At 35.0% G+C, this 23,628-nt stretch overlaps 1 protein-coding gene across 4 annotated transcripts in view; it reads right to left on the bottom strand.

Moving 5' to 3' along the window:
* AP3B1 (adaptor related protein complex 3 subunit beta 1) overlaps window positions 1–23,628 on the bottom strand; it is a 276,626-nt gene that overhangs the window by 174,487 nt on the left and 78,511 nt on the right. For all 4 annotated transcript variants that reach the window (XM_032626082.1, XM_032626081.1, XM_032626080.1 and 1 more), the window contains one exon: window positions 16,398–16,580. In XM_032626082.1, the coding sequence (XP_032481973.1) occupies window positions 16,398–16,580 (183 nt within the window). The remainder of the gene's footprint in view (window positions 1–16,397; window positions 16,581–23,628) is intronic.

Here is a 23,628-nt window from a genome sequence, read left to right as displayed (position 1 = left end):
TAATACTGTGAACATTTTGGGGCTACTAGGTAAATATGGTGAGAGAAAGACAGAAAACAGAATTTCTTTCCCCAATATAAATAATATGCAGAAAATAAAAAATTAAAACTAGCAAAAATAAGTCAGTGGAGAAAGAAACAAGAAGAGGGTCACAATCTAATGGCATAAACTTTTTTAGAAGTATTTTTTAAAAAGAAAAGACTCTAGAAAAACATATTCCTCACTTCTTGAAAATGTTCATGATTAACTCTTGCCTGCTAGACAGAAGAAAACTGAGGGGTTACTCTTACCTTTCATCCTACTTGGGGTGGTGGGGTGGTGAGGGAGGTTGGCAGTGGAAACAGGTGGTGAGGAGAAGCAGGTGGGAGAGTAAACAACAAGCCTGTCTCTCTCTGAAAGAACTGATGACTCTGGGGCAACACTGCCCAATAGAAAATTCTGTGATATCGGAAACATTTTATATCACACTATCCAATACAGTAGGCACCTGCCTCGCATGACTACTGAAGCCTTAATGTGGGGCCAGGGCAACTGAGGAAGTGATTTTCAATTTCACTTAATTTAAGTTTAAATAGCCACATGTGGCTAACAATTACCATATTGGACAGGAGAATTCCTGGGTTAAACAATGAATAAATAAGAACAGTTTAAAGGTCAAGAAAATTTCTCCATGGGAACAAAGTAGGTGGCATCAATGTCACTATAGGACATTTAAGAAAGTTCCCGAGACTTAAGGGGAAGATGGCGGAAGAGTAAGACGCAGAGATCACCTTCCTCCCCACAGATACACCAGAAATACATCTACACGTGGAACAACTCCTACAGAAAACCTACTGAACGCTGTCAAAAGACCTCAGACCTCCCAAAAGGCAAGAAACTCCCCACGTACCTGGGTAGGGCAAAAGAAAAAGGAAACAACAGAGACAAAAGAATAAGGACGGGTCCTGCACCAGCGGGAGGGAGCTGTGAAGGAGGAAGGGTTTACACACACTAGGAGCCCCTTCGCGGGCGGAGACTGCGGGTGGCGGAGCGGGGGAAGCTTCGTAGCCACGGAGGAGAGCGCAGCCACAGGGGTGCAGAGGGCAAAGCGGAGAGATTCCCGCACAGAGGAGCGGTGCCGACTAGCACTCACCAGACCGAGGCTTGTCTGCTCACACGCCGGGGCGGGGGGGAGCTGAGCGCAGGGAGAGGACTGGGGTTGGTGGCGTGAACACAGCCTGCAGGGGGTTAGTGCACCACCGCTAGCCAGGAGGGAGTCCGGGTAAAACTCTGGACCTGCTGAAGAGGCAAGAGACTTTTTCTTCCCTCTTTGTTTCCTGGTGCGCGAGGAGAAGGAATTAAGAGCTCTGCTTAAAGAAGCTGCAGAGACGGGCGCGAGCTGCGGCTAACAGCGCGGACTCCAGAGACGGGCATGAGACACTAAGGCTGCTGCTGCCACCACCAAGAAGCCTGTGTGCAAACACAGGTCACTATCTACACCTCCCTTCCGGGAGCCTGTTTAGGCCGCCACTGCCAGGGTCCGGTGATCCAGGGACAACCTCCTCGGGAGAACGCACGGCGCGCCTCGGGCTGGTGAAACGTCCCGCTGGCCTCTGTCGCCGCAGGCTCACCCCGCATCCGCACTCCTCCCATCCCTCGGCCTGAGTGACCCAGAGTCCCCGAAGCAGCTGCTCCTTTAACCCCGTCCTGTCTGAGCGAAGAACAGACGCCCTCCGGCAACCTACACCCAGAGGTAAGGCCAAATCCAAAGCTGAGCCCCGGGAACTCTGTGAACCATAGAACACAAAGGGAAATCTCTCCCAGCAGCCTCAGAAGCAACAGATTAAAGCTCCACAAACAACTTGTACCCTGCATCTGCTGAATACATGAATAGACAACGAATCATCTCAAATTGAGGAGGTGGACTTTGAGAGCAAGGTTTATTATTTTTTCCCCTTTTCCCCTTTTTGTGAGTGTGTATGTGTGTTTCTGTGGGAGATTTTGTCTGTATAGCTTTGCTTTCACCATTTGTCCTAGGGTTCTATCCGTCCGTTTGTTTCTTTGTTTTTTGTTTTTAATTTTTTTTCTTAATAATTATTTTTATTTTAATAACTTTATTTTATTTTATCTTTCTTTATTTTACTTTATCCTCTTTCCTCTTCCTTCCTCCCTCCCCCCCTCCTTCCCTCGCTCTCTTTCTTTCTTTCTTTCTACTTTTTCTCCCTTTTATTCTCAGCCATGGGGATGAAAGGCTGTTGGTGCTTCAGCCAGGAGTCAGTGCTGTGCCTCTGAGGTGGGAGGGCCAACTTCAGTACACTGGTCCACAAGAGACCTCCCAGCTCCACGTAATATCAAACGGCGAAAATCTCCCAGAGATCTCCATCTCAACACCAGCACCCAGCTTCACTCAATGAGCAGCAAGCTACAGTGCTGGACACCCTATACAAAACAACTAGAAAGACAGGAACACAACCCCACCCATTAGCAGAGAGGCTGCCTAAAATCATAATAAGTACACAGACACCACAAGACATACCACCAGACATGGACCTACCGACCAGAAAGACAAGATTCAGCCTCATCCACCAGAACACAGGCACTAGTCCCCTCCACCAGGAAGCCTACACAACCCACTGAACCAACTTTAGCCACTGGGGCAGACACCAAAAACAACGGGAACTACGAACCTGCAGCCTGCAAAAAGGAGACCCCAAACACAGTAAGATAAGCAAAATGAGAAGACAGAAAAACACAGAGCAGATGAAGGAGCAAGATAAAAACCCACCAGACCTAACAACTGAAGAGGAAATAGGCAGTCTACCTGAAAAAGAATTCAGAATAATGATAGTAAAGATGATCCAAAATCTTGGAAATAGAATAGAGAAAATGCAAGAAATATTTAACAAGACCTAGAAGAATTAAGGATGAAACAAGCAATGATGAACAACACAATAAATGAAATTAAAAATACTCTAGATGGGATCAATAGCAGAATAACTGAGGCAGAAGAACGGATAAGTGAACTGGAAGATAAAATAGTGGAAATAACCACTGCATAGCAGAATAAAGAAAAAAGAATGAAAAGAACTGGAGACAGTCTCAGAAAATTCTGGGACAACATTAAACACAACAACATTCGAATTACAGGGGTTCCAGAAGAAGTAGAGAAAAAGAAAGGGACTGAGAAAATATTTGAAGAGATTATAGTTGAAAACTTCCCTAATATGGGAAAGGAAATAGTTAATCAAGTCCAGGAAGCACACAGAGTCCCATACAGGATAAATCCAAGGAGAAATACACCACAACACATATTAATTAAACTGTCAAAAATTAAATACAAAGAAAACATATTAAAAGCAGCAAGGGAAAAACAACAAGTAACACACAAGGGAACCCCCATAAGGTTAACAGCTGATCTTTCAGCAGAAACTCTGCAAGCCAGAAGGGAGTGGCAGGACATATTTAAAGTCACGAAGGAGAAAAACCTGCAACCAAGATTACTCTACCCAGCAAGGATCTCATTCAGAGTTGGTGGAGAAATTAAAACCTTTACAGACAAGCAAAAGCTGAGAGAGTTCAGCACCACCAAACCAGCTTTACAACAAATGCTAAAGGATCTTCTCTAGGCAAGAAACACAAGAGAAGGAAAAGACCTACAATAACAAACCCAAAACAATTAAGAAAATGGGAAATAGAACATACACATCGATAATTACCTTAAATGCAAATGGATTAAATGCTCCCACCAAAAGACACAGACTGGCTGAATGGATACAAAAACAAGACCCATATATATGCTGTCTACAAGAGACCCACTTCAGACCTAGAGACACATACAGACTGAAAGTGAGGGGATGGAAAAAGATATTCCATGCAAATGGAAACCAAAAGAAGGCTGAAGTAGCGATTCTCATTTCAGACAAAATAGACTTTAAAATAAAGACTATTAGAAGAGACAAAGAAGGACACTACATAATGATCAAGGGATCGATCCAAGAAAAAGATATAAGAATTGTAAATATTTATGCACCCAACATAGGAGCACCTCAATACATACAGCAAATACTAACAGCCATAAAAGGGGAAATCGACACTAACACATTCATAGTAGGGAACTTTAACACCCCACTTTCACCAATGGACAGATCATTCAAAATGAAAATAAATAAGAAAACACAAGGTTTAAATGACACATTAAACAAGACGGACTTAATTGATATTTATAGGACATTCCATCCAAAAACAACAGAATAAACATTTTTCTCAAGTGCTCATGGAACATTCTCCAGGATAGATCATATCTTGGGTCACAAATCAAGCCTTGGTAAATTTAAGAAAACTGAAATTGTATCAAGTATCTTTTCTGACCACAACACTATGAGACTAGATATCAATTACAGGAAAAGATCTGTGAAAAACACAAACACATGGAGGCTAAACAATACATTACTTAATAACGAAGTGATCACTAAAGAAATCAAACAGGAAATCAAAAAATACCTAGAAACAAATGACAACGGAGACATGACGACCCAAAACCTATGGGATGAAGCAAAAGCAGTTCTAAGAGGGAAGTTTATAGCAGTACAATCCTACCTTAAGAAACAGGAAACATCTTGAATAAACAACCTAACCTTGCACCTAAAGCAATTAGAGAAAGAAGAACAAAAAAACCCCAAAGTTAGCAGAAGGAAAGAAATCATAAAGATCAGATTAGAAATAAATGAAAAAGAAATGAAGGAAACGATAGCAAAGATCAATAAAACTAAAAGCTGGCTCTTTGAGAAGATAGACAAAATTGATAAACCATTAGCCAGACTCATCAAGAAAAAAAGGGAAAAGACTCAAATCAATAGAATTAGAAATGAAAAATGAGAAGTAACAACTGACACTGCAGAAATACAAAAGATCATGAGAGATTACTACAGGCAACTCTATGCCAATAAAATGGACAACCTGGAAGAAATGGACAAATTCTTAGAAATGCACAACCTGCCAAGACTGAATCCGGAAGAAATAGAAATTATGAACAGACCAATCACAAGCACTGAAATTGAAACTGTGATTAAAAATCTTCCAACAAACAAAAGCCCAGGACCAGATGGCTTCACAGGTGAATTCTATCAAACATTTAGAGAAGAGCTAACACCTATCCTTCTCCAACTCTTCCAAAATACAGCAGAGGGAGGAACACTCCCAGACTCATTCTATGAGGCCACCATCACCTTGATACCAAAACCAGAGAAGGATGCCACAAAGAAAGAAAACTACAGGCCGAGATCACTGATGAACATAGATGGAAAAATTCTCAACAAAACACTAGCAAACAGAATCCAACAGCACATTAAAAGGATCATACACCATGATCAAGTGGGGTTTATTCCAGGAATGTAAGGATTCTTCAATATATGCAAATCAATCAACATGATACACCATATTAACAAATTGAAGGAGAAAAACCATATGATCATCTCAATAGATGCAGAGAAAGCTTTCAACAAATTTCAACACCCATTTATGATAAAAACCCTACAGAAAGTAGGCATAGAAGTAACTTTCCTCAACATAATAAAGGCCATATATCATAAACCCACAGCCAACATTGTGCTCAATGGTGAAAAACTGAAAGCATTTCCACTAAGATCAGGAACAAGACAAGGTTGCCCACTCTCACCACTCTTATTCAACATAGTTTTGGAAGTTTTAGCCACAGCAATCAGAGAGAAAGGAAATAAAAGAAATCCAAATTGGAAAAGAAGAAGTAAAGCTGTCACTGTTCGCAGATGACATGATACTATACATAGTGAATCCTAAAGATGCCACCAGAAAACTACTAGAGCTAAGCAATGAATTTGGGAAAGTAGCAGGATACAAAATTAATGCACAGAAATCTCTGGCGTTCCTATACATTAATGATGAAAAATCTGAAAGTGAAATCAAGAAAACACTCCCATTTACCACTGCAACAAAAAGAATAAAATATCTAGGAATAAACCTACCTAAGGAGACAAAAGACCTGTATGCAGAAAATTATAAGACACTGAAGAAAGAAATTAAAGATGATACAAACAGACGGAGAGATATACCATGTTCTTAGATTGGAAGAATCAACATTGTGAAAATGACTCTACTACCCAAAGCAATCTACAGACCCAATGCAATCCCTACCAAACTACCACTGGCATTTTTCACAGAACTACAACAAAAAATTTCACAATTTGTATGGAAACACAAAAGACCCCGAATAGCCAAAGCAATCTTGAGAACGAAAAAGGGAGCTGGAGAAATCTGGCTCCTTGACTTCAGACTATACTACAAAGCTACAGTAATCAAGACAGTGTGGTACTAGCACAAAAACAGAAAGATAGATCAATGGAACAGGATAGAAAGCCCAGAGATAAACCCACGCACATATGGTCACCTTATCTTTGATAAAGGAGGCAGGAATGTACAGCGGAGAAAGGACAGCCTCTTCAAGAAGTGGTGCTGGGAAAACTGGACAGGTACATGTAAAAGTATGAGATTAGATCACTCCCTAACAGCATACACAAAAATAAGCTCAAAATGGATTAAAGACCTAAATGTAAGGCCAGAAACTATCAAACTCTTAGAGGAAAACATAGGCAGAACACTCTATGACATAAATCACAGCAAGATCCTTTTTGACCCACCTCCTAGAGAAATGGAAATAAAAACAAAAATAAACAAATGGGGCCTAATGAAACTTCAAAGCTTTTGCACAGCAAAGGAAACCATAAACAAGACCAAAAGACAACCCTCAGAATGGGAGAAAATATTTGTAAACGAAGCAACTGACAAAGGATTAATCTCCAAAATTTACAAGCAGCTCATGCAGCTCAATAACAAAAAAACAAACCCAATTCAAAAATGGGCCGAAGACCTAAATAGACATTTCTCCAAAGAAGATATACAGACTGCCAACAAACACATGAAAGAATTCTCAACATCATTAATCATTAGAGAGATGCAAATCAAAACTACAATGAGATATCATCTCACACCAGTCAGAATGGCCATCATCAAAACTCTAGAAACAATAAATGCTGGAGAGGGTGTGGAGAAAAGGGAACACTCTTGCACTGCTGGTGGGAATGTGAATTGGTACAGCCACTATGGAGAACAGTATGGAGGTTCCTTAAAAAACTAAAAGTAGGGCTTCCCTGGTGGCGCAGTGGTTGAGAGTCCGCCCGCCGATGCAGGGTACACGGGTTCGTGCTCCGGTCCGGGAAGATCCCACGTGCCGCGGAGCGGCTGGGCCCGTGAGCCATGGCCGCTGAGCCTGCGCGTCCGGAGCCTGTGCTCCGCAGCGGGAGAGGCCGCAACAGTGAGAGGCCCGCGTACCGCAAAAAAAAAAAAAAAAAAAAAAAAAAAACTAAAAGTAGAACTACCATATGACCCAGCAATCCCACTCCTGGGCATATACCCTGAGAAAACCATAATTCAAAAAGAGTCATGTACCAAAATGTTCATTGCAGCTCTATTTACAATAGCCAGAAGATGGAAACAACCTAAGTGTCCATCATCGGATGAATGGAAAAAGAAGATGTGGCACATATATACAATGGAATATTACTCAGCCATAAAAAAGAAACAAAATTGAGCTATTTGTAATGAGATGGATGGACCTAGAGTCTGTCATACGGAGTAAAGTAAGTCAGAAACAGAAAGACAAATACCGTATGCTAACACATATATATGGAATTTAAGGGGAAAAAATGTCATGAAGAACCTAGGGGTAAGACAGGAATAAAGACACAGACCTACTAGAGAATGGACTTGAGGATATGTGGAGGGGGAAGGACAAGCTGTGACAAAGCGAGAGCGTGGCATGGACATATATACACTACCAAACGTAAAACAGACAGCTAGTGGGAAGTAGCCAGCATAGCACAGGGAGATCAGCACGGTGCTTTGTGACCACCTAGATAGGGATAGGGAGGGTGGGAGGGAGGGAGACGCAAGAGGGAAGAGATATGGGAACATATGTATATGTATAACTGATTCACTTTGTTATAAAGCAGAAACTAGCACACCATTGTAAAGCAATTATACTCCAATAAAGATGTAAAAAAAAAAAGTAAAAAAAAAAAAAAAAACAGTTACTGCCAGCTGTTACTGCTGCATTCAGATCTTCCTGGCTTTTTAAAAAGTTTATCTCAGGGACTTCCCTGGTGGTCCCGAGGGTAAGACTCTGCACTCCCAGTGCAGGGGGCCCAGTTCGATCTCTGGTCGGGGAACTAGATTCCATATGCAAGCCACAACTAATAGTCCGCATGCCTCAACTTAGAAGCCCACATGCCGCAATGAAGATCCTGGATGCCTCAACTAAGACCCAGCATAGCCAAAAATAAATAAAAAAATTTTTAATGTAAAAAAAAAAAAGAAAGTTCCCGAAGAAGTGCTCAAGTATTCTAAAAACGAGATCCATCTCTGCTAAGACTTTATTTACTATCCCACAAATTACTCCTTTCCCCAAATGCCCTAAGGCAAAAAGGAATAAGGCACAAAATACCCACAATCAGATTGAAACTGAGAGGAAGAAACAAACTGCCTTTAGGTGTGCTGGGACAGAATTAAGAAGTCACACTATATCAGAACAAATAAAATGTCTATACCAGCACTTCCCAAGTAGTTGCAATATGAAAAGTGCATAATAACTGTGCAATACATTCACAGCACAAAAGAGGGAAGAAAAAAAAAAAGCAAAAAATAAAGAAATCATTCTGGAAGAAAATCCTCCATATATGAAAAGAAATTCTCCAGCAAGTTACTAAGAACATGAACTCAAAAAAACCACATGTTCGAACCACAGAATAAAGGAAATATAAGATTTAAACCTGAGTAAAGAAACTTAAAGATGAAAGCCGTATCATTACCAAATTAAATAAAAACTATAAATAACAGATTAGATCACTGAAAATCAAATTACTGACAGAAAAAAAAAAAAGACTGGAGATAAAGGAATGCAAATAAAAAGACAAACATTAAAGCAATTTTTTAAAGAGGTGAAAGATACAGTAGGCAAAGATTATAAAATAGAATAATTGGTATCCCTGAAGCATATAATTGACAAATGGAGTAAGAAAATAAGTTTCAATATCAAATTTAAAAATTCAAACATAAAAGGCAATTCCCTAAACTAAAGGAAGAAGTGAATATACAGAGCATATAGAATGATCCACACTGAGAGGCAACCTTGCTAATCTTCAAACTATTTTAAGAAAAAAAAAAAACAGATTTTTGAGGATACAAACAAAAAAATCAAGTTACCTGCAAAAAAGAAAAATCTGTGGCTACAGAGCTCTCAAAAGGTATCCCAACATTTATATCCAACCAAGAAGTCAAGTGTAAAAGTAGCAAGACATTTCAAACATATAAGACCTAAGAGAATACTGATCCAAGCATCCAGGCAAAATATCAAGTGTGAGAGTGACACTGCAAAGTCTCGAAATTTTACCTCTAATCTACCCATTCTTAAGAAGGTACTGCAAGATATTCTCCATCCAGGAAGACCAAAAAAGAAGACACTAGGGAGACGAAGGCCTAAGAAATAGAGGATTTAACACAGAAAAGAGAAGAAATTATGTTCCAGAGCAACAGCTGTGTAGCAAGCCTAGCAAGCAATCAGATTAGAAAAGGAGGGTAAAGCCTCCAGGAGAATGTCTCCTGGAAGAGTATGAAGTTATTGGAATATTGGATATACGACAACAGTACTAACTAGGACTGTGTTCAGCTATATATAACAGAAATATCAAGTTATCCATAAGGAGAACATTTTTTTTTTTCTCAGTACCATCTACTTTCAGGGTGTCGCTTCATCCTCATGCCTGCAAAATGGCTGCTGTACCTCTAATCATCACACATACATTCCAAGAAGAAACGATGAAAAAAGGCAAAGGGTAAAATATATATGTCAAGTAAGCCTGTCAGAAAAATAATAGCTGTCCTAGAATCTCTGCCAGAATATTTCTACAACTATCTCAATTTCTACAACTGGGTCTTACAGCCATTTCCGACTCCAAGGGTGTTTGAGGAAGTTGGTTATTTTTAACTAGACTTATCAGTACTCTGAACAAAAACCAGGATTCTGTTATTTAATAAGTGGAGTTGGAGAACTGATATTAGGTAGGCAACTAGTAGTATCTCAACAACTGCCTATAAAATAATATTTGGAGAGGATTTAATTTTCTGATGGAGAATTTGGAGTGCTTTTGTAATAGTGACATGATAAACTAGGCAAATTAAAAATGAGGCAATTTTTGATTCCAGGAAGAACTTAAAGTTCCACAAAAAAGGAGATGAAAATGTTACTATACAGTATAAATAACATTCATAGTCATAATTAAATGAACAATAAACACTGGTTGAAAAATTGTAATACAATTAAATTGCAAAGATGGAACAGGGAAAATGGAAGCATACGGTAATACAATAGAAGAATGCTAAATCCTCCATTTCTATAATTGGAAGTCATGTCTAAAATTGATAAATCAAGAAACAGCAATATATGTATATTACTCAGAAATGGAGAAAGTTAAATGCATACACATACACAAAAGCCTAAAAGAATTTGAAGGAGCTAATTCAGGCATGGGAAAGGTGGGATAGGAAAATATTGTTTCTTATAAGCCTTGTATTATTTAACTTCTTTTTTTTAACCACATACATGTTACTTGAATAAAATTTTAAATGTTTCTTTAGAAAAGAAACTATGTAAGTTTAAAAAACCCAATCAAAAATAAACTATAAACAACAAAAAGAATAAGCAATCTTTAAGATAAATGCTCCATAACCAATGCAAGGAGCAGAGACCTCATTTCAATATCAGCTCATGGTCCATAGTTTCCCATTAAACTGCACACTGAACCCTTCCTTCGTCAATAGTTGCCTGAAAGAGTGAGCTAAAAACTTTTTTATTTGCATTGTAAAGCACGAATTCTACCACAACTCTTCACTATTTTGTTTTTTAAAAATTCCGCAGAATAGCCAAGTAAGATTCAAAAACAGCCCATTAGTAAGACAAAATACAAAATTTATTTTACAAAGAAAGTTAACCTGCAAAGAAAAAATAAAAAATAATCTCTAACACTTGGGTCGTCTAAAACAGGGCCTGGATGTGGAGTTTCGAGTCTATTCCCAAAATATTTTTGTACTTGCAGAAAATTGCTAATCAAGAAGTATGCCCATGAATTTTGTGTTCTGATGGGTTCTTATCTTATAGCTACCCTTGAAAAACTTAAGAAACGTATCTTAAAAATACTTGAAACAAAATTGTAAACTTGGAACTTTCTTACACCTATATAAGGTTTTATAATTGAAATACAGATATAATGAGAGGAAGAAAAGTAAAATCATCATTTTCAATTTCAAAATGGCATACATATTCCCACCAGAATGTTATTACCTAGATTCATATGCTAAAAAGTAACTGTGAACATGCATAATTTTAAGTTCTAAATCAGTGAAGTAAAATATTTTGATAATTCTTCCAAAACCATCACATCCTAGAGAAAGTTCAACTTTAATTCATAAAATGAAAGACATTCCTGTCAGGCCCAGTTTCACTTCAGTTTATAATTAATGCCACTAATTTTTTTTTTAATCACTCTTAAAATTTACTTGGTTTTTTTATAACATTTATTTTTAAAAATCTATTACTTCTACAAAAGCACTTAGACTTTAGACTTAGAGACTTGCATTTAGGCTTCAAGAATTCTCCTACAATAGGCTTGAATGATACAAAGAAAACATTTAAGTAATTTTATATCCTTGAAAATTATACAAAGTTGACCCAGAATTTTAAAAAAGCCACTTGGACTGCAAAGAGTAAGGTAAATTTAAGAAAAGAAAAATGCAAATATGCATTTTAGCAGTCTCTTGAATTTATTAACCTAAAAGGTTTAATTTCCATTTTCCTGCATCAGCTGTATTTATAAAATGTCGTGCCCTATGAACAACGCTGTTATTTTCTATAGTCAAGCACCCTCTTAACAAATCTTCTCATTAATATGTAAATTCAAAGTCAATCGGTCTTCTCCCTGACAGCCCCATGAATTCCTAGTGCACTGTATAATCGGCTTTGACTTGGCATCCACTATTTATCATCAAAGATGTCAGTTAGAAAAATTATGGAAAATGCACTGCAATTGATATGACTGCAATCTACTTTGTCAACACTTAATTGTTCCTCAAATCATACATTTACATATAAACAGGCTAAGTACTGATCTATAATGATGCAAATAAACTAAATTAAAAATCGCTTCTGCCCCTGAAGAAGCTTGTTTGTATATGATGTGTTCATTTGAGGACTTACTGACAAAAGCATGTATATCAGCTCATCTCAAAAAGTACTTCTACTAATTTTCAATTCCTCAAAAAAACAATTTTGCTATGCTTCAAGCGTATGAACACAAACAAATGTTTTAAAGAATTCAATGAGAAACATAATTTTTCTCTTTGAAAAGCAAATGTAATTATGGTTGTTAGCTAATTGCAATGTCTGAGCAGTAAGGATTGGAGAGGGGGCTTCAAACTTAGCTTTGACTAGAACACGATAAGCAAACACTCAGAAACTTATTAAAGTGAGCAAAAATATATTTTAATTTAAAAGTCACGAGTGAACAGATATAAAGGAAAGAATGTTGACCTAGGGATTAGATTATTCTGTTTATATTTCTGGCTCCACCTTTTGTAAGCAATATTATCTTAGGTGAGTAATTAAAATCTATACATCTCAGTTTTGTCACCTATAAAATGGGTATAATAATTCCCACTGCCCTATCTCAAATAAAATAGAACATAAGAAAATACACCAAAATAATAATTTGCTAAATATTAAGTATCACAGTATTTATTACTCTTCACATTTTCTTAGTACTTAAAAAGAGAAACCTTGATCTTAATGAATTTGGTATTTATTATTTTAGGTAACTTTTAAGTCAATTATTTTAGTGAGTTTTCTCACTGTAAATCCTTTCACTTCAAGGTAAATGGCTCTTTATACATCATAAAATGGTGTTTACATAGCATTTATGCAAGTGACTTCTGCCTTATGTAAAGAGATGGGATGCTAGAATGAACACCCTTCTACTAATTCTGTGAAAAAAACACATTCAAGTGTTGATGGTTAAGAGACATAAAAGGATATTAACAACTCAGCACTAACTCTACTGAAGTACTGTTCCAATTTCTTTCTATTCTATAATACTTTAACAGTTCTTTACTCCATCGTATGCTTTTTACAACATGAGAAGTGAAGAATGAAAGCAGATATAAATGCTGAATACTTCTCAGTTTCTTCCAGGTATGGTCAAACTTTGCTTTAGAAATTGGCAAACTGAATCATAAAGTTAAAATCACCCTGCCTAGACCTAAAAAGTTGGATGCAACTTGAAGTCTAGGCCAAAAAGTCCCCAAGACTATAAGTGGCTGGACTGCTCATTCAAAAGTTTCTCCGTTAAACAGAATTAACAGCTAGTCACTGAGATGGGCTGACTGAAAGAGTAAGCATGGACACAGTCTAAATTATGATAATCCACTTGAACTTTCATTTTATAAAATATATTTGTACCAAAAGTCTTACATCTTTGACAATCCCTTACTTCTAACACTACAATAAAGGATGACACTTTCAAATCTTTCCCGATGGTACTTAACAGAACACGTATGTACACAAGGAGACACAAGCCTGTTATCCTGATTATTTTGGAGTCAACTGATATCATTTTTTTAAATAGCTTTATTGGAGTCTGATATCATTTTAAATCAATAAATAAAGTGCAATGTATTATTCAAAGTAAAATTTATAACCACCAAAACAAGTGAAATTCAGTGGTTGCCAGTAATTGTCTCTAAGGGGTCAACCAACAGTTATGAGAAGGAAGACTTATTTTTTATTTCACCATGTGCTTGAATTGCTTCTATAACTAAAAAAAAAATACATATGATTATAGTTAGCTACACCCTTATAAATGTTCTATTGAAGTGGTTTTCTTTCTTTTCCTTCCTTAAGCCAAGGAGTCTTTCTCAAAGGGAAATCATATGCAAACCTGCCTATGAAAGGCAAGCAAAGGTAAAGCTGCTCTGTTGGAATGGTGGCAAGAGCCAGAGAGTTGCACACTCGAGAGCGCCACTGCCCCCCGTGGTTGCTCCTGCGGCACTGCTAGCTTCCTGAGGACAGAGCTGCGCACTTGGAAGCCACAAAATTAGTCTACTAACCACATAATTTAGAATAATGCCAAAGTCAGACTGCAAATAAATGGCAAAGATAAGAAATGATTTAGCACAAGTCCAGTGTACCCAGGACAATGATCAGACTTCATCTCGTGTTTGTAAAAATTAACGTTCACAGAGTTACATGTGAAAACACAAAGAATGCATTATAGTACCAATTTTAAAAACTATCTGTCGAAAGAATAAATATATATGGTAGTGTAGAATTTAACTCTCCTGCTTTGTGCATAGCTTTAAAAACTAATTTTATCTAAAATAAGATGAAACAAAATTCAAGGAACAGAAACACAAAGTACAAAAACAGAGATTTTAAAGTCTACTTTTAGAAGATAAGGTAAGGAAAACACATTTTTTAAACTCCAGTTTCTATATAATGATAAAGCAGGGATCACTTGCATACAGCTACTGAAAATGATTTGATGATGACAGGAAAGTAAAATTAAAAATTTTAAATAGAGACAGTGGCTAGATAACATAAAATTACCTATAATCTTACACAATAAGAAAAAATATATCTGAATAGCATTCTGGAAAGGAACTGGCTGAAATCAAACAGATAGCTATTAGCAACAAAAATCTCTCTCCAAAGTTACCACTGACACAAAAGGGGCAAGACACTTGCAGCATGGACATGTTGCTTAATCCAGCAAAAGTGCCATCAAGATTACTTCGTTCAATGATAAAATTTCATCTATCTAAGAGCCCTATGTGGCGTTAGACTTTTACATACAAATACTTTAAAACATACTTTGAATTTTAAGTAGAATAACCCAATCACTTTTTAAATACTAAAATTAAGATAGAGTCAATATTACAGCTAGCCTTCTGGATAAAGATATATTTTTTAAAATTTAAATACTTTTTAATACTAACAATACTTAGTAAATGCAGAAAACATTGATGAATATTTTAAACATTTAAACTCCTTAAATATCAGAAAACTTGACATGTCACCTAAAGCAAGAATTATGAACATTTTTCCATTTTATATACATTTTTCTCTCACTTTAATATTATTTCTAATTAACAAAAGCAATTAGTACTGAACACTCAATCAAAGCCTATTCATAACTTTGTATAAAAAACACTATGACATAATTGGGAGATATCTGGTCTTTTACTTTCTATACTGCTTTTAAAATCTATAATACTGATTTTTAAAAAGACAAAAAAGAAATATCTCAAGACTAGAATGAATGAGAGTGCTATACTTGTAATATTTAATGATTTCTTTAAACAACTTAAAGCTTACACTTAAATCTTATACATACATTGAGAGATCTCTATTGCAAACTGTGTAATAAAGCCTTCTAAATTGTTAATATAATGAAAAGAGTAAGGTATGCTTCTAATTTAATCTGCACAAAGAAAACAAATAACTTCACTGTAAGATATACTTAATAATTTTACTAAAATTCTACCAGCTTAAGTGAAAAAAAAAGTAAAACAAACATATTTTAGAAATTTAAAACTACAAAAAAGTAGTTTTATAGTTCAACAATAGGGCTTCCCTGGTGGTGCAGTGGTTGAGAGTCCGCCTGCCGATGCAGGGGACACGGGTCGTGCCCCAGTCCGGGAAGATCTCACATGCCGCGGAGCGGCTGGGCCCGTGAGCCATGGCCGCTGAGCCTGTGCGTCCGGAGCCTGTGCTCCGCAACGGGAGAGGCCACAACAGTGAGAGGCCCGCGCACCGCAAAAAAAAAAAAAAAAGTTCAACAATAATTTATCTGTAAAGGTGAGAAATTATCTTAGGTATAAATTAACTTATGTTAGAGTCACATTACCTACTTCACAAGTGAGTACCTGGAACAGGTGGGTCTCAAAGGTATGAAACTGACTAATAACAAAAATATCCATGATCTGGCAATGTCACTGCAAACACTGTATCATGCTGCCACTCCTAACAAGGGGCTCTTGCCAGGCCTCATACTAAAAGTTTATACACTATGCCATTAAATATGCATCAATCAGTGCCAAAACAACGAACAATTATCCTTGCCTTTATATTGGTTTCCTGCTTTCCAAAAGAACATGAGAAAAATTAGTCCTCCATAAACATGCAGACTTCTATATTTTTCTACTCTTAATTTTTTATACACATTTTAAAAAACTCAACCATTTTCTTAGTATAATTTTTAAGTGTAAGATTATTCAACACTTACCTCTTTCCAAGGACTGACAAACTGTGTACGAGCATATCGAGTTAGCATGTGGATTATGACAACCTGCCCCCACTCTTCTACATCAACTAGTAAATTACATAGCTTGCGGTAATTCTTGTGAATGAGATCTATTCTATCCGGGCATACTTCTTCAAAAGCCATGACAACACTGCCAGCCACCAACTAGAAAAGAAAGAAATAGCAACTCATTAAAAAATGTTTTCCTTCCATCAAGGATTCCATTCAGGCATTACAGAGATGCAATCAGTGTTATGGCAATCAATATTAAAAGTACTCAGTCATTTGATTAATAAAATGTTCCTGTTTGAATAACAAATTTTGAAGAGTCACTCCCTCAAAGAATAACTTTGATAGCTGTAACATGTCTGGAAAATGAATACTTTTCTAAAGTATTTGAATTAGAAGTATTAGCATTAAAAAATCATATTTTTTTATCTCATCACATAAAATTTCAATAAATTGTTCACATATGGATTAGACATATTAATCATGCAGTTTTCATTTTTAAAGCTTACCTGAACTCTAATCTAAAGATTCAGTATTTAGTACAATAACAAGGATCGTATCATATCAGTTTAAAATGAGAATGACCACAATTCCACAATGAACTTATCTTAAAGCGTGTGAGGACCTCCTAAATGTCTTTAGTATAAAAATACTTTCAAATCTTACACACTTTAATCAACCTGTTAATTTTTACCGATATAATTTATTTACAAGGAAAAAATACTGGCTAAAATTTTAGAACATTATTATTACTTATATAATAATGTGTATAAATTGAAATAATATATTACCAACAAAAGGTAGCTTTCTCCAAGACCAGTTAATGAAACATAAATGTTGTTTTTGGAATTGCCATGTTTTTGCAAAGTGGTGAAATTAAGATTTCTTTGGTATGAAGATACAAGCTAAGCAGAATATATAATATACAAATATTTTTATATAGGTACACTGGTATGTCTGCAGTTAGCCCACAATATAATAGGGTTTTGAAAAAATAAATTAATATCATATTCTTTCTGAACACTAGGGATCTTCATTTTAGTATCTAAAATTTCCCTAATGTCTTAAAATAAGCAATTAAATAGAAATATAACTTACTGAAATGGTACTTTTTGAAAAATATTAGATACAATGATATTCATATTTTTAGTGTTTAGTGTCCCTCTACTTGGCTGACATTTAGCTTATTAATGTGCAACCAACAATACAATTGAAAGAAAACAGCTCAGAATATAGACTTGCTATTATGCTAAACAAGTTTCCAGTCCTGTGGGGATTTTATGAATTACCAATCAGTATAAACGTGAAGCTGCATTTATTGACTCCAGCCCTGCCCATGTACTGGTGCCTGCTGGTCCCAGCATGTAGGCACCTCAATCGAAAAAGCAAAGAATTGATTATCTGTGTGAACTAAATAAAAATGTATTATATGTATAATTTTCTATGTGCTATTGATATGGGAAGGAAGTTATGTTTGTGTTTTCAACACCACATTTTGATGTCTTCTGCACAAATCACTCTTCAGAAATTATATTCTGTGATAATCATATTTCTAAAAGATTAGAATTATCATTTAAAAATCTCTTAAAACAACTAAACTTACAACATCAAACTATAGAGTAACACAGTATTTGTGAAATACATTTATATTTATATATGTCAATCTTATATTAAGATACATATTTTTTAATTGGCAAGGGTGTTAAAGTACAAAAATAAATAATACCACTTAGAATAAAATAATCTATGAAATTGAAATGGGAATTCAACAAAATTTCAATTTAAGGAATACTATGTAAAATCAAGTTATTCTGCCCAAACCTAGAGATTATCTTTTTCAAATATGTTTAGACACCAAAGAATTAAAAGGAAAATCAGCTCCTACATGGTACTAAATTTATCAAAACAAGAGCTACAGGTACAAAATAGTTCTAAAGTATTAACAAATAACATGAAAATGAAAGAAAATAATTCATTACTTACGTAAAGATAAAGTTCATGGAAACACAAAAATAATTAGGAAGAACATAAAGAAAAGAACCTTTACAAAATAAAACTGATGATTTTAGATATTTCATTATATGGTTTTAACAATCGACTCTAGCCTAAACACTGCCAGAAGAATTGATTATTCTGGTATATTAAATATTCAATATTCTATACAACTTACAAAATTAAAATAAAATGATCTACTCAGATTTGAAAAACAAAAATATTGGTTTCCCAAAAACAGACAGTTAATTTCCATCTCACTGTGTCAATAGTAGCTTTTTATATAAGGGGAAAAATAAATCACTCCAAGAAAACTAGCAATGAACTCATCAAATTCAAATGCAGTTTTCCATTTACGTATTTTTTATATTAAAGCAATAAACATGGTTCATTTATCTTCCCTTGGTTGTCACGTTTTTCTGTGCTGTTGCTATGAACTTCAGCCATTAGCTGTGCTCCAAGGTAAACTACATGAACCATCAACAAAAGTGACACTCCATCTATGGAGTTCATATTTTCGCCAGATTATCTATGCTAGTTGACAAGCTGGTAATGAAAAAAATCACACTAAGCAAATGGTTCCTCTAATAACAATAAATTTTCTATAAAATTATGAAGGGTACGAAACGTTTCCTTGCATCTATTTTGTCATGAATTCTAATTAACGTTGCAAAAACCTGAGAGTGCTGGGTCATCACAAGAAGTGCATCAAGGTTTGATTGATAATATGGTGTAAGCTGGCCAATGCAGCCAAGATTTTCTTCTCTTAAATTAATGGCCATCCAACCTGCCCTAATCATACAGCCCAAATGATATTCCCCTTCTTATTTCAATTTTCTTGAGGCATGGAAAATGGGAAAGATCAGTCATTTATCTTCTAATAGCTGGATAATAGATCTAACACAATAAAACATCTGCACAAACGAAGAGGTGTGTTTTTTTGCCCACAATAGTGAAGCTTTTACCAACATTAAACCAATAACTTATAAAATGGTGTCTTACCCTCACAGCTTAGCTATGAACTACTAATATATTCACTAATTAAGAAGAAACTCTGTCATCAAAAAAATATAAACAACTCAGATTTTCAGTAGGCACTGACCTAATTTGTTTTCCTAAGAAACTCTGTTTTCTATTAGAAAGTTAAATGCTACAAAAGGATTTCTTTAAAATTAACCTGAAAGGAAAAGGAAATAAACACCTTTTGAGGTGTTCTAAATAAAAGAAAGAAGGTTCACTACAAAGCTTAAATTGCTCAACAAGTATGAATTTCTACATTTTAAAGAAAAACAAGAGAAAGAATTATAAATTTTAAAAAGGAATTTACACCTGAACATTAGGAAAGGTTTTCAATAAAGAAGAAAAGTGTTTAGGATATGTTAAATAGAGAAAATATGATGAAAATGATAAATCTAGGAATATACAATGAAGAAATTATATTAAAAAAACTTATAACAGTTGACTGGGTATGATCAAGGATAAATAAAATGTTCCCTTTCAATTATACTGACAATTGTAAGTTTCTATTATACCTTTTAAAATTTACAGATACCTTCAGATAACAGTTATCTAAGTAACTCTAAAATGTTCTTCTAGTTACATTACCATAACTGTATTCCTAACCCCAAAGTGACTTATTTTGGGGAAAGGACTATTCATATGACAAATACTGGTCTTTCTCCAGTAAAAGGGGAAAACATTTCTATTATATTGTAATAAGCTTTTTATTTCCACCTTTCCTTAACATGAGAATTACACAACTAATTTTCTTTGAGATCTCAACTTCAAGAAAATCTTCCTTTAGGCTAAAAGAAGCAACAGAAGGTATATCTCATAATCAACAGAGGTTAAAGAAAAGTTTTTAAACATGTTAACACCTTTCAAATTTATATTTATCAGTAGCAAGAGCAATGTTATCATCATCATCATAATGATCCCAAGAAGCTCCTGCTGACAGCAAATAAATTCCTTTTCAAAATGTGGAAATAAATTAGACCTGGTTCATTTAATTAGGAAATTTTTAAACAAAAATGATTTAGGATTACTGATTTCAAATGTCAATACTAACATTATTAATTGGGGGGGGAAGAAATATAGCTGTATCCCTTCAATATATTATACATGACAAGAAAAAGTAATAGTAAAGATAAGATCCATAAATATCTATATAGATATCAGAATATTTTTAACCTTTCTACATCAAATTATAACCATACAAAGGAAAAATTTATCAGAAAACATTCACAAAACATAATTAAATACTGGGTAGACAAGTTAATGGTACCTAGGGAAATCTGAATCTCTCAACCCAAACTCAGAAAAAGCAAAAAGATTAAAACTTAAGCTCTAAGCATAATTAAAATACAGAGAATCTCCAAAGTTCGATTATATATAAGTAGAAAAATAAGTCCTAAATCCCAGAGTGTTATCTTTCATGTATACATCATAAAACCTCACAAAGATCTATGACAGTCTGAAACAACTGAAGTGGCATTAAAAAAAAGAACCAAAAGAATGAAAATGAGATAAAGAAGTAAAAAGGTTTAGAGAGATAATGGTTGAAATGTAAGACAGGCAAAGAAGATCCAACTTAGAGAAAACTGAAATCCCTGAAGAAGAAAAAGTAACAATTGAACAGAATTAATATTTAAAACTTAATCTTAAACAACAACAACAACAGTTTGCCAGAAATAACATAAATTCTAAATCTGTATTTTAAAAAGCCTCACCGGGTACTAGGAAAAAAATTGACCCATATCAACTAACCCTGAGACACCAGGTAAAACTATTATATTTCAGAGATAAAGAGAAAATCCTCACGGTCAGCATCTTACTTAACACAGACACATTACAGGCATTTCCTTTAAACTAAAACAAGGCAAGGATGTCCACCATCTCCACTACTATTGAACACTGTACTAAAGTTAAAAACCAATATAATTAGACAAGAAAAATTAGAGTCATAGGTATTGGAAAAGAGGAAGTAAAATTATCTGTTTGCAAATGATATGATTTATTTTCCAGAATAAAACAAATGGAGATTGAAAGATAAAACTAAATCAAACAATAAAAGAATTCAGTAAAGAAGCAGGATATAAAATTACCACACAGAAAATCAATAGCTTTCTTAGAGAACAATATAACAAGTTCAACCATACAATGATAAAGCGACTTCAATTTACAACAGCATTCAAAGAAGTAAGGCTAACAATAAATATAACTCTAAACCAATATTTAACTCAATTAGTAGTCCCCATCTCACTACTCTTCGCAGAGTACATGCTAGCAATTCTGAAACAATACTTTATCTGCATTCTGGGACTGAGTAAATAAGTAAATATATTGTGGATAATGCAAGTCACATTTCTTAATGTTGGAAAAAATGAAGTTACAAATATGAAAAGGTAGGACACTGGAAGGAACATTGTGCTCTTGCTCTGGAATTAGAGAACTCAGTATAAACTACTGCTGTTTCATATGGATAGAAAAATAGATATAGGTGGTTTTCTAATTTTTAAAAAATAAACGTATCCTATATAACACTTTAGGAATGAAGAGTGCCTTATAAATGATAGACAGTCAAAGCTCCCAAAGGATCTACCTATGAACTCTGAGCATGACACACACCATTTGGGAAGCAAAACACTGAAAATAATAAAAAATACCTAATTACTATCACCAAGAATATTAACAAATTAATTCTCACAATTATTCAACAACTATTAAAGACCTACTATGAACAAGTACAATATTTTTTTCTACTGTATTTTGGAAATAAATGGTCAGAACCCAAGAACAGACATTCTAAATTTACAAAGAAATTGTATTCTTTACATTTCTTTTTGAGTCATTTGTTTCTTATTTATCCTTTTATGGTGTCAGGCACGTGCTGAGGATTTTATATACAACAGCTCTTTCAACACAAACAAAAACTTTATACATGGGAAATTATAAGCCCTAAAAATCTGCCCTAAAACAAAAACTGTTACTAGAGATTGAGACATTTTACAATGACAAAAGGAAGGTAAAACAATTATAAATACAAATGCACCAAATACCAGAGCTCCTAAATATATGAAGTAAACACTGACAGAATTGAAGGGAGAAATAGACAGCTCTATAGCAATAGTAGACTTCAACACTCTGCTTTCAACGAGCCACAAGAAAGAAGATCAACAAAGAAATAGAAGACTTGCACAACACTATAAACCAATTACACCCAAGAGACATCTACTGAACACTCCACTCAAAAAGAGCAGAATATACTGGGTTGGTCAAAAGGTTTGGCTGGGTTTTTCCATACCATCTTATGGAAAAACCCTAACGAACTTTTTGGCCAACCCAATACACTCCTCTCAAATACACACTGAGCATTCTCCAAGACAGACCATATGCTAAGCCATATAATAATAGCTATATGAGTCTAGTGGTTACTGTATCAGATAGCTGCTATATACAGATATACGTGCACCTGGGTGATACCATCCTAAGATGAGCTGGAATCCTTTTCCTGAAAAGTTTTGAGCCATATATATGGGTGCAGAAGCCTCCATCAAAGATAACATTACACCAGCTCCTCCAGAGGTCTGCTCAGAGACCCCATGCATCATCCCTATTTCTAGACCCCATTATCATGTCACTACACACAAAGAATAGGAGTGGAATAGGAAGGAGGAAGAGACATGTACATTCCCAAAAGATGGGAAGTTTACCCAGTAAGATCATTCTACCCAGCCAATAAAACAGCGTTATACATATGAAAACATTTTAGTATTTAAGAAAAAAACAACACACTTGTAATACTAAAACACACTCCTCTAATTTTTCATTATCTCTTTAATACTGAATACTTCATTTTAAAATAATTATTTGTTCCCAAGTGATTCAGCCTTTAAAACTCCTAATAAATCACTGCTTAAAATAAAAAAGCTGACCTTAAAAGCAGTCAACAATTTAGCCACAGGTTAAAAAAAGAATTTTCTTTCCCCAACTTTCCCTTCTTCAGATTCTGATGAAGAAACATGTAACGAACTAAAATTCCAAATGCAATCTTTCTCTTTACCTGGACATTTTTATTCTTCAAGGATTTTAATGAGCTCCATTAATATTTATACATTTCAAAATCAATAAGAACAATTATATCAAATATACAACAGTAAAATGATACTATGTAAATAAAGCACAATTTTACTTGGACATAAAAAGATATTAC

The sequence above is a fragment of the Phocoena sinus genome, chromosome 3 (genome assembly GCF_008692025.1).
Source record: "Phocoena sinus isolate mPhoSin1 chromosome 3, mPhoSin1.pri, whole genome shotgun sequence".
NCBI classification, from domain to species: domain Eukaryota; kingdom Metazoa; phylum Chordata; class Mammalia; order Artiodactyla; family Phocoenidae; genus Phocoena; species Phocoena sinus.
The sequence above is the reverse complement of the archived record's forward strand: the minus strand, read 5'-3'. Positions and strand labels throughout refer to the sequence as shown.